This window comes from Sminthopsis crassicaudata, chromosome 1, assembly GCF_048593235.1.
Source record: "Sminthopsis crassicaudata isolate SCR6 chromosome 1, ASM4859323v1, whole genome shotgun sequence".
In the NCBI taxonomy this organism is placed as follows: domain Eukaryota; kingdom Metazoa; phylum Chordata; class Mammalia; order Dasyuromorphia; family Dasyuridae; genus Sminthopsis; species Sminthopsis crassicaudata.
The window spans coordinates 490,879,044-490,897,118 of NC_133617.1; the positions used below are offsets into that span (position 1 = coordinate 490,879,044).

Consider the following 18,075-nt stretch of genomic DNA (forward strand, 5'->3'; position numbering starts at 1 on the left):
TACTAAATCTATTCTTCTACCTAGTTTGAATTTGGAGAACTGGTAACTTGAGGCTCAGATGTGATGTGAAATTATACAGGTAAGCAGAGGACACCTATCTAGAAAACATGACCAAATCACTCAACTGAAAAAAGTCTCCTATTACCAATGAGAGGAGACATTTTTAAATTCATAGGATTTGGCATATTCTGGGTGCCATTTCTTAAAAGCTTGTGCTTGGCTGATTTTTGAAAAGCATGGAAAAATTTACATGAACTGATGCTGAGTGAAATGAGCAGAACCAGAAGAACATTGTAACAACAACACTGAAATGATCAGCTATGACAGGCTTAACTCTTCTCAGCCATATAGTAATCCAAGACAATTCCAATAGACTTGGGATGGAAAATGCTATCCATATCTAGAGAGAGAATATGCAGACTCAATGGGGATTGAAACATATTATTTTCACTTTTTTTATTTTTTGTCTCATTCTTTCCCCCTTTTGTTCTGATTTTTCTTTCACAACATGGCTAATATGGAAGTCTGTTTAACATGATTGTACATGTATGATCTATATCAGATTGTCTGCTGTCTTGGGGAAGGGGGAGAAAAGGGAGGGGGAAAAAACTTGGAATTCCCAAAGAGGAATTTTGAAAAATATCTTTACAAGTAATTGAAAAAATACCATTAAGTAAAAAAGAAAGAAAGAAATGTCTAAGTTAGACCTGGAAAGGGACTTGAGTGGTCACCTATTTCAGATCCTTCATTTCATAAAAGAGGTATGTGAAGTTCTGTGAAGTTAAATAACCAGCCCAAGGCAAAGAATTAGAAATTGAGTGGATGCCCATCAGTTGGGGAATGACTGAATAAGTTATAGCATATGAATGTACTAGAACATTATTTTTCTATAAAAAAATGATGAGCAGACTGATTTCAGAAAAGCTTGGAAGGAATTACCATAATCTAATGTTGAGTGAAATGAGTAGAACCAAGAAAACATTGTACAGAAGCATCCAGAGAGAGATTGAAGGTGGATCAAAGTATAGTATTTTAATTTTTTGTTATTGTTATTGTTGCTTGCTTGTTTCTTTTTTTTCTCATTTTTCCCCTTTGATCTGATTTTTTTGCTGCATGATGAATATAGAAATATATTTAGAAGAATTGCAAATTTTAAACCAATATTTGGATTGCTTGCTATCTAGGGAAGGAGAAAAAAACTGGTTTTGCAAAGTTGATTGTTGAAAACTATCTTTGCCTGCATTTAGAAAAATAAAATGCTTTATTAAAAAAAAGATAACTAGTCCAAAATCACACAGAGGTCTTCTGAATGAGAATCTAATGTTCTTTCTACTGTAATACCTGGCATCTCTGATCAGTATAGAGTCTTCAAACATTAATCTGAAGCACAAAGGCAGTCACTGATGTCTCATACTTCCTCTACTTTCATAATAAGTAACTCTATTGGGTGTACCATGAGCTTTCTGAAAATGAATGAGATTCCATGGATTTTTATTGTAAGTCAGTGAGCTGACTAAACTGAGCTGAATCCTCAAGTGAAATATGTATCATCTATGATCTGAAATTTTCCATTAATATTGATTGTCTCTTTTAAAGTACCCATTCTTTCTATTTCTTATATGGACTTACATTTAGACTTTTGCCTGGGGAAGTTTTTCCTCAAATTTAGAAATGGAAAAAATTTTGCATGCTATCTAGTCTAATCTCATCATTTCACATAGGAGGAACATGGGACCAAATAGCTTAAGTGACTACTTTCCCAGAGTCACAAGTAAGTATCAAATAAAGGTGGGGTTAAAATCCACGTGCTCTTGACCTTAAATCAAGAGTTCTTTCTACCAAATTACCTCTACCAATTGCCTGAAAATTCTCTAGGGACCTTAGAAGGAATACTTATTATTCAGTGATAAGAGCCTTGAAGAACTGATGGATACTGTCATTCTGAATTCTGATTTTCACCTTAGGAATGTTCCTTTTCTTTAAGCTTACCTGGGGTGATCATGCAAGAGTTCCAAGGTCTAATGTCACAAGTGATAGAGTCAGCCTACTTTCCAAGAAAGCCTGGACTTTAGAATCTACTCATTAATGTAACAACTGGTATATTGATCTTTATGAGATATGATGTCAGGTAACATACATTATTTCTATTTAACTGAGAGAAACTCTGAATAAGATTGTCATCATTCCTTAAACAAACAAGGATGTGGGACGAAACATGCTGATTTTTTTTTACAAGCTTATACTGTATTCTGTCTTACTGAATATTAATATAATGCATTTACAAATGCATTTACAATTTTCACTCAAATGTCAATATCTGGGAGAAAGAAGGCAGGACAATACTTAAAAATATGCCACTACTTCTGTGAGGCAGGTCAGCTGAAGGAATATTTAAGACAGGGAAACTGAATCTCAGAGAGGTCATGACTTGCCCATAATTATAAGGCAAGTTAGAGGCAATGGTAGAGAGAGAACAGAAACAAGGTTACTCATTTCTCCATCTCTTGGCTGTTCTGTCCAGTAGTTTTCAGTCTTTTATAGAGACTAGAAGCAAAAACAATAAGGCCATTAGGCAGCTGATGGTACAATGAATAGAGTGCTGGACCCAGAGTTAGGAATGCCCCAGTTCACATTAGACCTCAGACATTTATTAATCGTGTGAGCCTGACTTGTCCAGTTCTATTTGCCTCAGTTTCCTCAACTGCAAAAAGAGGATAATAGGATTTCTGTGAGGAATAAATACCTGTAAAAAAAAAAAATCTTGACATGTGTTATGTAAATGTTCATTCCTTTCCTTTCCTTTCCCTATAAACCCCCCAACAAAATGAGTAATAGATTTTTATCATAAATAAAAGTGGCATTAAGTGGAATAAAAGGGAAAGGGAATCCTTTTATTCCTCAAATAGTCACATGTTTTCACTGACTAATAAGAACTAATTAAGTAAGATGATACACAGCCTTTGTCCAAAAATGTGATGAGCCTTTTCTGGGACCTACCTTGTAATTATTTCTAAGTGAACTGGAGTTTGGCTTTTCTTAGCCCAGTACCAGACATTGAGAAAAGGAATCCCATATAGTACAATTACTTGTCTAAACCCAGCTTAGAAGATACCTGGGGTGAATACACTACAGGTTTCTAAACTTAATTGTTGTGGATATTTCCTTATAAGACCCCAGGTCCTGGGATTATTGTTCCTCTCTGAATTGTACTCAGACTAATTCAACAATGGTCAACTTTATTCTTGTTCAGAAAGCAAGGCTCGGGTATAGGGGAAAAAAAGATGGAAAGAGTCAGCATATTTTCACAGCTGTAAAAGCTTCTCATCATAGGAAAAGGGTGGTGATGGTGGTGGAACCTATCAGTTCTTAAGCACTTATTACCCATATATATGTGGTATAAGTAACACTTTAGTCATACTGGAAAAAGTATCAGTCCAAAGATTAGAGTTTTTTTTCTTTAAATAAATCCTCAACAACTTCAATCTTGGCATGAAAAGCAAAGTGTATTTGCCCAAGACAGAATCAACTTTTGAGATTTCACACAAAGTTGATTGAATACAAAATGTAAAAATGTTATAGGGTATTCTTTGCCTCTTTGATATTAATATCAAATCGACATAAATATTGACATTAATGTGACTGAGAAAGTGCTTCTTGATAAATAAATATATACTTAATATATACTAAAAATGAATAGAACTAAGAAGACCTACCTCTCACACATAACAGTTATGAAAACTATGTGACTAGGTAGTTCATCTAACCTCACTATATTCTAAGCAATTGCTTGAGAGTCCCAATCTACACTAGTAGAGAGATTTTTCTCACAAAGGAATTCCCTGTACCAATGAAATCACAAGTCTATGTTCCATGTTCCAATGTTTTTACATCATACATATATATATGCATGTATGTGTATATCATATATATATGATATACACATGTATAGACACAAACAACATGATGAAGTAGAAGTGACTGGCTTTAAAGTCATTATGGCTTCTTGCTTCTAATATATTCTAATTTTTTGATCCTTTGCAAGTTAAATTCTCACTTCTCTAGACAAGACTCTGAAACTATAAATTACAAAAAAGATGGCACATTGGTAGAAGTTGCTTCATTCAAAAACTGCAGTCTCTATCCCTATAAATTTAGCTCAATCCGTTTATTTGCTCAACCTAACACCTGAGGCCTAGAGAAGATTGGGTGATTTGCTTTAGCAAGTGGCAAAACCCATATTCTCTGACTCCAAAGCTAATACTTTTTCCTCTTGTTAAATAGGCTTGAAAAAAGATAGGTATGCACACACCACTTCAAAATATTTGTAGACTCCCCATCTTTCCACTTCTCTCTGAATCTTACCTTTTTTCTTCTTTCCCAAATCCATCCACTTTTGTGTATGACTTTTCTTCTCCCATTATACCTAAACTCTTTGTGGATAAAGACTTTCCCATTACTCATACTTTTATCTCTAGTATCTAGCACAGTACTTGGCATATAGTAAAATTTTAATAAGCATTCTATGTATTTATCATCTCTTATACACACACACACACACACACACACACACACACACATATATATATATATATGGAATTTTTTTAAAGTATGTATTTACTATAGCTAGGTCTCAATTAGTACAAAGAATGAATCTCCCTAAAGTGATCCATGTATTATTCATATTCACACTACATATTCAATATATTCACACTACATATTTCCAATGGGTTGGAACCAATACACATTTTATGTAATTATAACTTTGAAAAGTGAGAATTCGAATACATGGAACTACTTCAGGATGATTCATTTTCCATACTAATTAGGATCTAGCTCTACTTGTGGCAATAGTATTCTAGGATACAGGGAGAAATGTAGAACACATTACAACAATGGAAGAAAAAATTAAATTGGCGGCAAATACAAAATATTATAGAACATAATCATTTAAAAACTATATTGTGCTATAGCTTTCAAGTATGTGCAAGACTTTCCTCTAAGTTCTGGGTGCTTTTCCTTCTTCAATTTTGAGCCAAAAATTCACATAGTTGTAGAGTTGAAGAAACTACTAAGGCTATCATTACCTCAAAATAAAGCAGCAAATATGGTGTGAATAATTGGGAAAGTATGTGCAAGACCACTGTGGTGTAGTGGATTAAAGGCAGACCCAGGAGTTGGGAAGACCTGGATTCAAAGCTTGCCTCTCTGACACTTTCTGGACTTTTATTCTTTCTTCTTTTCTGTCACATTTCTCTCTTGGAGAAACCTCTTCCTTGAAGCCCTCATCTCCTCACTGAGAACTCTTTTCCCCAAAACTATCATATTAAGAAGGCCCCCAGCCATGTCTTTACTCACTTTGACTCATTCCTCAGATCTTACCTAGTATTTACCAGTGCCATGGAATTCCCTGGAGGAGTACCATACTCCACCATTTCCAGCTTACATATTGCATTGCAGCTTCCCTGAACTTGTCTAGAGATTTGCCTATATTTGTATCTCCAATCCTTAGCACAATACTATGCATATAGTATATCGTATTAAGCATAATACCATACGTATAATAAGCACTTTAATAAATCTTATCCTCTATCTATCTAAATATCTACCTATCTATCATACTTGTGAAGAAATCACCTAAACTCTTGGTGATCCAGGAAATTCTCTTAGTCTATAAATTAGTCTAGTTGAGGATATACATCCGTGGAGGAAGTTTTTCCACCGGTAGTTCCTCCCAGATTTAAAAGCGCAATCAAAGAAGAAGAAAAGAGGAAGAAGAAGAGAAAAAAAAAAGAGGAAATGGAGATGGAGGAAAAAGAGGAGGAAGGGGAAGGGGAAGAGGAGGAGGAGGAGACAGAAGCAAGATAGAAGTATTAGTATTTAGATTAGAAGTACTGTAACTAGACATTTAGATTTATTCTTTTGAAACTCATTCAATAAGTTGGTTAATTCTGCCAACATTTTCCTTTTCTCTTGATTGTTCTTTGCTATACAGGATTATTTTCTGGAAAAGAGAAATATTTTATAAAATATAGGTAATATTTTTTAAAAATGAAAAAAATTATGTGAGTCTCATTGACTCAGTAACTATGAACTCACTGATTACTGGAGAACACTGGTTTTAGCTATCTATCAATTTATACACTCTCCACATTCTGTTGTACTCTATTAAAAGCTAAGTTCAGTATTTCTGGACCAACAGAGGATGATGCTTTCTTATCTCAACTAAGTCAAAAACACTTCACAATTAATTTGAATAAATTGTATCTAAACATTTCACAGATACATTGAATGAACTCTAAGTTGATGGCCTTTTATTAAACTGGCATCTCCAAAAAAAGAATGATAACTCATTAAACTAGTAGTAATTTACAGACAAATAATCAGACGGATTAAGATTTTTTTTTTCAAAGCAGGCACTATAATCAGCCTAGATGGTACAGAAGAGAGAGAGCACTAAATCTGGAATCAAAAATACCTGAGCTCAAATCCAGATCCAGACATTAGCTATGTCACCTGGAAAAATTATTTAATTGCTTTCTACCTCAATTTCCTCATTTGAAAAATGAGCAATAATAACACCTATCTACCTTTTAAAGTGTGCTCTGTAAGCCTTAAAACATTATATAAAGCTAGTTATGATAATTATTTTCATTTTTGTTGTTATTCAGTCATTTTTCAGTTGCATCTGACTCTTCATGACTCCATTTGGTATTTTCTTAGCAAAGATTTGCCATTCCCTCCTTCATCTCATTTTACAGATAAGGAAACTGAAGCAAACAGGTTATAAGTGACTTGTCTAGGGTCACACTGCTAATAAGTGTCTGAGGCTAGATCTGAACTCAAGAAGACTTCTTGTCTTCTTGATTCCAAGCCTACTGTACCACCTGTTTTATAATAACAATAATAATAATTATATCATTGTTATTGTTATTGTTTTTTCCAAGCAAAATTATAATCAGTATTACAGAGATTATCATGAAGTAATGATCACATACAAGACAAGGACTTAAAAGTACCAGATGATTCAAACCTACTAGTTCAGTAGATTTTAAACTAGTTCTGTAGTTCATTTGACTGTTTTAATCCTTTGAAAATCTATATTTTTTGTACTATACTTAAATGATTACTCAAATATATATATATATTTTTATATGTGAACAATGATTTCAAATATTAAAGTATAAATTTATGATTAAACTAAAAGCTAGTTAAAAATCTGTTTCTCTCTTAATACACACATATTAATTCATATGCTATTTTATATATTGTTCTTATTTTCTTTTTATCTCTTTTGTTACAGATAGACGATAATCAGAAAATCTTCCAGAGGGGAAACAGCCCCAAGGAACTTTTCCTGACACAGCTCCCTTTTCTCCATGGTTGTAGATAAAAGTGTGACTAAGCAAATTATACTCTCAGAACCACCCACTCCTCACTCTATTTTCTATCCCCTCTCCCTCACCTTCATCCCTGGACTGATGAACATCAAAGTTTGGAGGAATCAAAATTAACTCACTAGGAAAAGACTGGGGATCCCTGTTTTTCTGTATAATTCTAAATGCCAGAATTATTATTATTATTATTATTATTATTAAATACTCTATTTTTGAGGAAACCATCCAATGCAAACAAAGCAATTATTGTTAAATCTACTAGTGATAATCAGAGCTAAAACTGGCTGGATCCTGAACTATAATAAATTACTTCCAGTATTAGGAAATTAATGTAATTATCAATCAGCCAATCAGTTGTAAGCATTTACTAAGCATTTGAGATGTCAGACATTGTGTCAAGTGTGGAAGATACAAAGATAAAAAAAAATATATCCTGCCTTGAAGGAGGATGTATTACAATGCAGAATGCAACATGTACATATGTGCACATTAATGTATAAACAAGATACCACAAAGATTATGCAAGTTACCCTTAGAAGCAAAGGCTGACTGGGGGAAAGCAAAAGTAGAAGTGGGATGATAATGCATTCCAGGAATGAAGGTACAGTTGGTCCAAAAGTGGAAAGAGAGAGGAGCTGGAGTTTCATGTGTGAAGAATGGGAAGTAGAGCAGTATGGTTAGAATGGAGCTAAGTAATGTGAAAGAAGACTAGAATGGAAAAAAGGCCCAAATTGTAAAGAATTTTCAGTGTCAAAGGAGTTTATGTTTATTTGACTCTTGGAATAACAGAGAGTCATTCAAGTTTTTTAAGTAGATGGCTGATATGATTGGACATGCAATTTAGATAAATCATTCTGATAGATATATTGATGATTAGGGTGGGGAGAGATTGAAGGAAATGAAAATAATCATCTTATAAAACTTTTTAAGATTTTCTTTATCAATGGAAAATAGCTTCATGTTATTGTTAGTTAACTTTTCATATTAGTCATTTGTTAATTCAACAAATATTTACTGAACATCTTTAATATTTGAGGCTCCAAAGAAGATTTTATAGGGGATAGAAAAAGCAAAGCCAATTATTCTCATGAAGTTTACATCTAGTAGGAGAAATGAGACAGGCATACTAATACTCATAGAATAAAGCAGAATGAATGACTCCCAATAGCCATATAAAATAAGTTGGTCTCAAAATTAGGGAAAAAAAGTTATAAATTTATCATCATTAGATTATCTAGTATAAATAATTTTTTTATTCGAACAATTAGATTTGTATTAACTCAATCAATCTTTTCCATTTTTTTATTCCTTTGTGGCACAGCTACTGATGAGGAATGATTGGTTATAGTTACTATATAGTCCAAATCAACGGATGGTTTCTCTTTTGCAGAATTTTTTTTAAATGGAGAAATGAGAAGGAAGAAAACAGAACTTATGTTTAAATGGCTTATAATCAAACATCCATCTTCTCATCATTCATTCTCTTAGTGTTTCCCAATATTTTTCAATAATTAATACCTATAAATATGCTAGGGATAGCAAATTAACTCTATCTCAAGGTATTCATTAATTCAGTAACAGTATTTTCCACCTGTAACCATATATACATTATATGAGCATGAACTATCCATTTTGCTTTCAATTTTAACTCAAGGAAATAACATCTTGACATTTAAATAACATCCAACATTTAAAAAAAACTATCAGTAGAGAATAAGGAGATCCTGTGTCTTCATATAGCAAAGATTTCATACCAACATGTTTTATCTGCTATACACTGTTTAAGAGCTCTTTTAAATTTAACTTATGGACTGACCAAATAACTATAATTAAAATGTTACCTCAAAGATATTCAGTACTAAACTCAAATACCAATTTAAAATTCAAAGTTCATAATAATTCCTCCCACCCACTCATGGGAAAATAATATACTTACTCCTGACATAAGTTGATTTATCAAGGAAAGAAAACTCTACTTTAACATGTTGTTTTCTTCTTTCTAATTCTAGCAAAGTTATAGTCACCTTTCTAGGATTCAGATTAACAACCTTAGTGTCACCCTTAATACTTCTATTTCCTTTACACACACTCCATATTTAATCAACTGCCAAATATTGTGTATTCTCCCTTCATAATATGCCTCACATTTGTCTTCTTCCCTTTAATAGCATGGCCACAAATCTAGCTCAGGACCTTCATCATCTTTTCCCTGACTTGTTATATTAGGTTTTGAGTTGGTCTCCCTGGCTTTAATCTTCCCTCTCTCTAGTCAATCCTAAACATAGTTGTCAAAGTGATACCACAGAAACAAAAGTAGGGCTAAGTTATGTCTCTCCTCAAGAAGCTCCAATGGCTCCCTACTGCCTTTTGGATCAAATACAATTTTGGATTAGATTCCATTTAAAGTACTCGAAATCTGGCTTTAATTTTCCTAAATTAACCTCACTTTATTTCCCTTACCATACTCTACATTCCAGGAAATCTATTATCTTTTCCTTAAATAAACAATTTCATTTTCTGTCTCTGGACTTTTATATGTACCATACCCAGACTTCGTTTCCTCCTCACCTTTACTTCTTAGAATCCTCAATTTCCTTTAAGGATTTCTTCAAGCACCTCTGGACTGGTGCTTCTTGATCCTCCAGGTTATTAGTGGTCATATACATGGTTTAAAATTACTACTTACTTTATATTGACTCCTATGTTTGCTTTTTGGTTCCTCCCAATAGAATGTAAGATTCTTAAGGAGATTGTTTCAATTCCTGCTTTGTATCCTTAATGAATGCCTAGTTCAGTTATTTTAGTCATGTCTGATTCTTTATGACTCCATTTGGGTTTCACTTAGCAAAGATACTAGAGTGATTTGTCATTTTCTTCTCCAGCTCATTTTACATATGACTTGCCCAGGGTCATACAGGTAGTATGACCAGATGTGAGCTTGACTTCAAGCCTGGTACTCTATCTACTAGTACACAAAAGGTACTTAATAAATGCTTTTCAAAAAATAAATGGACAAATTATTTGGGTTAGTAGGTAATACTAAGTACCAATCAAGTATCTATGAGGGTGTAGTGTAAAATAGTTTGGAAAATAATATTAAATACTTGGAAAGAATGATAATTTTATCCTTGTGGCTACTACTTCCAACAATGCAGAATGAAGTTCCTCTCTGTTTTCTGAATTTGTATCATATAACAGATAAGAAGTTCATTTGTAAGTCCCATGGTAGAAATCTCTCTATCTATCTATCTTTCTATCTATCTATTCATTCATTCATTCATTTATCTATTTTATTTATTCATTCATTCATTCATTCATTGATTGACTGATTGAGTCAATTGGAAGTGTTAAGTGTCTGAGGCCAAATTTGAACTCAGGTCCTCCTGACTTCAGAGCTGGTGCTCTATCCACTGCACTAACTAGTTGCCCCTGAAACCTCTCTATTTTGATAAGACTTGTGCTCTGTTGAAATAGCTTTGGAGAACCAACAAATACATCTATGTGATAAGGCATCATATTAAGCTTTTGGTGGAGGACCACCATAGACTGAACATTTATTCCTTTTAAAGGCTCTAGCTAAAATGACATGCAAATTCTCCTCCCTAGACAACATTTGACATTGCTTTTCCCCTATACCTCAGTAAGACTCCAAGTTCTGTTTTCCTCTTTATTTCCTGCTTCTAGCTTAGCATCCTTTCTTTCCTTTCTCTATATCAAAGCAATGCTTGATTCCACTCAACTCCAGCTTTTCTACACCTTCTAGAGACTCTGCTTAGTCTTGTTCCCACTAAAGTTTCATCTCATCCCTCTGTGTTTCTACTGCAGAAAGGGACCTCAGAAGCCTTTTAGTCCAACCGCTTGATTTTACAGATAAGAAAACTGAAGTAAATAAATGTTAAGTTACTTGCACAAGATCACACTGGTAGTAACTATTAGAGACAGGATCTGAAACTTTCATTTTTGCCTTCAGTGTCAGTGCTTGATCCTCTGCCTAAATGAGAGATATGTTTTTTTTTCCCTTTTGTCTACTGTTAATTAAGATTTGGAATCAAGAATTATAAACTGATGAAGGAAAAGAAGTCTATTTCTCATCATCAGAAATCTGTCCATAATAAAAATCCTCAATGTTCATATACAGTTTGTAGCAGGTTCAGTCTAAACAAAGATTCCTGATTCCTCTTCAGAAGCAAAATATACAAATTAGGCTTTCCACCCTGCCCCCAGCTCTTTCATTCTCCTGGCCTGTAACTGGTTAGCTCAGTCTGTTGGAGTACTCTGCTAATGAGGTCAAAGTCCCTGGAGTTCTTTAGTCTTGGCAGCCTAGTGAATGCCGGCACAGGTCACAAAGAGATCCTCCAGGAGTGAGCTGTCCTTTTTTCCTGAAGGACAATAAATTGTTTAAATGAAATTGACTACTCAGGGGATATAGAAGAGTGTGGCCATGAACAAGCAAGTGAGTTCGGCTCCCGGGACCTCAGTTTCCTCATCTGTAAAAGAGGTCTTTTAGATCATCTTTGAGGTCTCTTCCAACTTAAGATCTGTAATCCAGTGGTCATATGATACTATGAGGTAATGAGAAGTATTATTCAATAACCAAGGTGATCTTTCTAGTCCTTTTTAAAGTCCAAAGAAACAAAGGCCTTCAAATGGAAGTATTCTGATAAAAAAAATACAAATTGTAATAATTTTATCTTCATAATGAGAAGAAAGCATAGATCCTCTCTTCCCCTTTTCTTTTGAGAATATTAAGCCCTTTGTATCATCTCTGATTTTTATTTTGATTTGCATAGCCTACCTTTTTTTCATAGTTTAGTGAACATCCCTAACCTAAGACTGAATGACTCTTCTGTTACATAGTTTTCCAAAGTGAAAAACAAATCCAATATATATATGCCTCTAAGCCAAACATATACTCTAGCAGCTAGATCTTATCTCCTACAACACAGATACTTTGGAAAAGGTCTCCAATGCTTGCCGTTGGTTATGCTGGATCAACCCACACATTTAGGATTTCATTGCACCACAAAGTCTCTTCCAAAGAGTTCTATAGTACAGTTTTAAAAATATTAAGAAGCCACATTGCATCCTGAGTTCTACAAGGCAGGGCCATGATTCTAGTTGTTTCACAATGGTAAGGAGGACTCAAATTATATAAAATATTAAAGGTAAGGAGAAAGACAAGTCAGGGTAATAACTAAGAAAATATGAATTATAAGTATGTCATGTTTTTCTTCTTGGGTTCACATATTAAAGCAAATATGAGGCAAAATTTAACAAATGGCATATACATACTGGTCTTAACTATTTAGAAAAAAGGATGATTAATGTCTCCTTTCAAAGCTTATATACTAATACAAGTATCTGAAATTGTTTTAAAAAAGATAATAATAGCAGCTCATATTTATAATAAGCACTCTAAGGTTTGCAAAGTGCTTTACATATATTACAAATGAAAGCAATTTTTCTTTTTGCTAAGGTTATTTTGTCTGCAACTTAATGACTTGGCTTTACACTGAACCATACACAGCTTGATTGAGAAAAAACAAACCAAAAAACAATGAGTAAGTTCAATATCTCAACTAAATGAAAACAAATGAAGAATGATTAAGAAGTACATTTGGCCCTGCTGAGGCAATGACACTGCATGTGTGAACTGATTTTACTACCCCAGTGACTACTAGAATAGTGTTACAATCCTTTGATCTGTTGAGGAAATGATTTACACTGTAAGTACAGCTGAATTTTTTCCAATTCTTATTTCATCAGTTCCAGGGGGTTCTATCTCTAACCTCAAAGGCTCTGAACTTTGTAATTAGCACCAAAGCTACTGGAAATGATGTTTTGGAGAAAATGGGCATTGTGTTTGTTGCTCTCTACTCAGCATTTCTTTGTTTTTAAAAGAAGCATTTGAAAAGTCATTACCATAGCACTGATCTTCATTTTAAAGCTCTTCATAAAAGCCAGGAAAGTTAGCATGAAATAGCAATGTACATATATTTGAGAAAGTGGGATTTGGTGACGACTTCTTCCACTTGCTGTGCCAGGGAGCAGCAGAACTCCAATCCTGTCTAAGTAACTGTCTGTGACTGGATCCAGCAGGCCCCAGGTGTTTCCTCAACTTGCTATTCTTGAAGCTGCTTAGATCCAAGTATTTTCTCACTCCCTTTGGATTTAGAAAGGATCCAGGTGCTTTTGAACTAAACATCTGTAGAATTAGAACAAACCAGGTGTTTCCTTACAGGTTGAGCAAAGATGGAGCAATGTGTGCCCAAGATGAATCAGGATTCAGAGAAACCCAATATATCCCTCCTTCCACTTAACTGATGTATGAATTGATTAACAGACTGACAGAAAGATTTGCTTTTAGGAATTTAAATCTATATTGGACAATGGAATAGCTAAGTTCATTGTTAATCTTCATAGATGTTGTCACTTATTTGGCTTTAGCAGTCTTGTGAGTGCATCTCAAGACACTAAAAGAGTGAATTACAGAAAAGGAGAAGAGTAAGATCCCAGAGTCCCAAGCAAGCTGTCTAAAGGAACAACTCTTAAATCAGATTAGAAACATTTCCTTGGTCTTCCTTCTTTCCTTCCTTCCCTTCCCTCCTTCCCTCCTTCTTTCCCTCCTTCCCTCCTTCCTTCCCTCCTTCCTTCTTTGCTTCCTTCCTTCCCTCCTTCCTTCTTTGCTTCCTTCCTTCCTTCCTTCCTTCCTTCCTTCCTTCCTTCCTTCCTTCCTTCCTTCCTTCCTTCCTTCCTTCCTTCTTTCCTTCCTTCCCTCCCTCCTTCCTTCCTTCCTTCCTTCCTTCCTTCCTTCCTTCCTTCCTTCCCTCCCTCCTTCCTGCCTTCCTTCCTTCCTTCCTTCCTTCCTTCCTTCCTTCCTTCCTTCCTTCCTTCCTTCTTTCCTTCCTTCCTTCCTTCTTTGCTTCCTTCCTTCCTTCCTTCCTTCCTTCCTTCCTTCCTTCCTTCCTTCCTTCCTTCCTTCCTTCCTTCCTTCCTTCCTTCCCTTTTTCCTTCCTTCCTTCCCTCCTTCCCCCCCCACCCCCACGCACATTCCTTCCCCAATTCTGCACTTCCTCTGTTCTTCCAAAGGACCTGCTCCACTAGGGGACTTCTCAGGCATCCAACTGGGCTACTGCTGTGGCCGCTGTCTCTTCCTCTGCTGCAGTCTGGTCAGAGTAAGTAGGACAGTGCCGTGCATAGGCGAGCTGGGGCACAAAGAGCGTGACCTCTCTGCGCCGCCGCCTCCTCTAGCCTCGGTTAAAGATGCGAGCCAAACTAGCGGGATAGAAACTCCCTCCCCCTTCCCTCCCTTCTTCCCCGCCACCCTGGCAGGGGTTGCGGCGGCGGCGGCGGCGGCAGCAGCGTAGCTCAGAGCAGCAGCCTCAGCCGGCTAGCCAACAGTCAGCCAACCAATCCCAAATCTCACGTTTTTGTTGTAGTTGTTTTTCGGTGGGTTTTTTGTTTGTTTTTGTTTTTGTCCAGTGCCAAGCGAAATCAACCTCCTGCAATCTCCTTGTTCACAAGTGGCTTTGTGAGATAACACCCTAGGTTCCTATTCCCTGGAAATAGCCTAAATGGCTTACTGATGTGCAACCCAGAGACTTTCTAAGAAATCCAGTGGATCTCTTTATCTAGGCAACGGCAGCAGCCCCTCAGATCCGGCGTCCCACACCTCCCAAATCCCTAGAGGCCAAGCCACAAGATCACGCAGGCGATTCAGCCGGCCCGGGGGGAGGGGACTCCGAAGAGAAAGGCCCGGGGGGGGGGGGGGGGAAGCTCCTATTCCACTTAAAATCTTCTTCCACCTCCACCCCCCTTCCCCTCCAGGAGAACGCGTACGTGTCTGGGAGACGTGTTTCATTTAAAACTAGTTTCCCCCAGCTCCTCCCAAATCATTCGGTTACTTGTTTTGTTTGTGTTGGTTTGGTTTGGTTTGAGGGTTGGGATGTAGTGGTGAGGAACCGAAGGGGGAAAGCTAAGGAGAAGAAAGGAGATCAATTATCCTTGAGTTACCTGGGGAGGGGTTGGGGACTGGGAAGGGGGACACATGTAAATTTCACGTAATGCAGGACTTTACCAAAGCTTTCTTGTTCTGCTTTCAATCATCCATCCTCACAAAATCAACGCATTTTATTTATATTTTTAAATGCCAGGATAGTTTTCGGGGGTGGGGAAGAGAGGAGGTGAAGGGGGCGTAATCTGTGCCTGTAAATGGTATAACTATCATATAATGAAATAAAATAAACATCATACGAATATGACTGACATTGAGTAATATCTTTTTACCTGCTGCACTCTGAACTCAGTCCACCCTGTCTACCCTGCACGGTTTCTTAATCTTAGGTTCTAGCCCTGACACGATACGCAGAGAAGAAACCCGCTGGCAGATCTTAAGGGAGAAGTTTTCAGCCTCCACTTCCCATTACCACCCCCTCCATCTAGACTGTCTGGTTCACTTCCATCCCCCCAGAGTGGAGGGAAGAAAGGGAGAAGGAGCTCTCTTCCCAAATATGCAACAGGACTTCGAGCAAGGGAAAGCCCTCTTTTAGCAAACACTCCTCCCGTCCCCTTCTCCTCTTCCACTCTCCACTCCAAACGCCCTTCTCTTATGCGCTCCAGTGTTGACTCTAGACTCGGAAACTTCTTTCTCGTCTCAAATCGGTTCTTTTCATTTTACCCTCTGCTCAGTTTGACCTCTTCGACCCACCAACAAATGACTTATTTTTAGACAGTCCACCCTCCAATAATTCAATAATTCTCAATCTCTCTCTCTCTCTCTCTCTCTCTCTCTCTCTCTCTCTCTCTCTCTCTCTCTCTCTCTCTCTCTCTCTCTCTCTCTCTCTCTCTCTCTTTCTCATACACACACACACACACACACACACACACACACACACACACACACACACACTCACGAGGAGGAATGTACTGAGGACCAGAGTTGAAGGAAAGGACCATCCCTTCCCTTCCTGCCCCGAACCACTAGCAAACAACCTCGAGAATTTAGTGTAGTGTGTGGCATGCGTATGGGTTGTGTGCGTGTCCCAGTATCGCACGAGGGGGTGGGGTAGGGGGAAGACCAGGGAAGGCAAGCAGCAGCACATCTGGAGGCTGGGGAAGTGGAAGGCTAGGGGGCGGGGAAGGGAGCCGCTAGCTCAGCTTCGTTCATCGGGGTCCGCTGCCAGAGTATCTCCGCCGCAGAGGTTCCAACGGGAGGCGGGATGAGAAAGTTTCAAAGAGTCCGGGGTGGAGAAAGGGAAAAAGAGGGAGATAACAAAAGAGAAGGGGAAGATGTAGCCAGTTACCTGTCCAATATTGATGAATCCGTATTTGTTAGCTATCCTGTTGGCCTCCTGGAATCCGCCGGCGATCTTTACAGCCCAATGGTTGGTGTACACGCGAGTCCTACACACCGGCAGCAAGCAGCCCAAAAGGAGGGTCAGCACACAGAGCAGGTCCAATCGCCCCAGGCAGCACCGACTCCTCCAGCCCATCGTCTTTTCTCTCCGAGAAACCACCCCAATCAACACAACTTCTTCCCTTTCAAAGATTCCTTTCCCCTGGGCTCCAGCGGCTACTTAGCGTTCACCACTTCCAGTCAATCTCAAGCCGCGGCAAAAAACCCTTCCGAATTTAGATGGAAGAAACTAGAAATAGCTTGGAATATTGCATTGGACCTTGCGCTTGCTTTTAGACCATTTCTGATTGTTAAGGTGAACTACCTTATCCCTCCCCTTCAGGAGATGAAGTGAGTGGATAGGGGCTGCACTTCCAGTTTTGAAGCTTTTAGGTTTGTTTGGTTTTCTCTTTACAGATGAGTGTTTTGAGTTTGTCTTTCTTCTTCACCGCAGTTCTTTATCTCCTCCTCACTTCTCTTTTTCCCTTCACTTGATTATTTTGTGTTTTCTTTCCTCCTCTTTTCTTTTTCCCCTAAGGCCCAGAGAGCAGCAGCGGCAGCAAGCAGCAGCAAGCAGCAGCAACAGCAGCAGCAGCAACAGCAGCAGCAGCAGCAGGCAGTGTGAGTGTTGGCAGCTGAGCGCCTCTTCGGTTCCGTCAGACTCAGAAACCTCACTCCCTCCCTCCTCTCTCTCTCTCTCTCTCTCTCTCTCTCTCTCTCTCTCTCTCTCTCTCTCTCTCTCTCTCTCTCTCTCTCTCTCTCTCTCTCTCCCCCTTTCTCCCCTCGATTAGTGAGTGTGGAGTGAGTTGAAATGGCAGCAGCGCCTTCTCTGCATAAATGACTCTCTCCCCCCCCCACACACCCCTACACAACCCTTCTTTCCCACCTCCCCCTCACCCCCTCCCTCCTCCTCCCGTCCGAAAGCGGTACAGATTCAGGGTATAACTAGGTCCTAGCGCCGACTTTTTAAACTATAACCTCCGAGATCCCGAGCTAAAAGAAAGCACACTATGTTATCTGCGTAGAAACCTAGTGGGTTCTGGGGGATAGAGTTTCGCCCTCCCCAACTGGGTGCTCCTTGTTATTTTGCAGCTACCTCCTGAAAGAGGAGGATATACATACAGTTGAGTGACCTGGAGATTCATTCATCCTTGGTCTGAATGTCCCTTAATAGCTAGCATTTAAGAAGGTCAATTTCATGTCAATCGCCTGAGGAATAATTGGAGATTTTCACTTCGTAAATTCTTCATGCTTTTCACCGACTGTTTATTTTATATATTCTATTCC

At 37.7% G+C, this 18,075-nt stretch overlaps 1 protein-coding gene across 1 annotated transcript in view; it reads right to left on the reverse strand.

The window, feature by feature from the left end:
• PCSK5 (proprotein convertase subtilisin/kexin type 5) overlaps positions 1 to 17,630 on the reverse strand; it is a 626,478-nt gene extending 608,848 nt beyond the window's left edge. Inside the window, 1 exon segment of the mRNA XM_074281408.1 lies at positions 16,697 to 17,630. Coding sequence (XP_074137509.1) covers positions 16,697 to 16,885 — 189 coding nt within the window. The 5' untranslated portion in view covers positions 16,886 to 17,630.
• Positions 17,631 to 18,075: the final 445 nt, after the last annotated feature.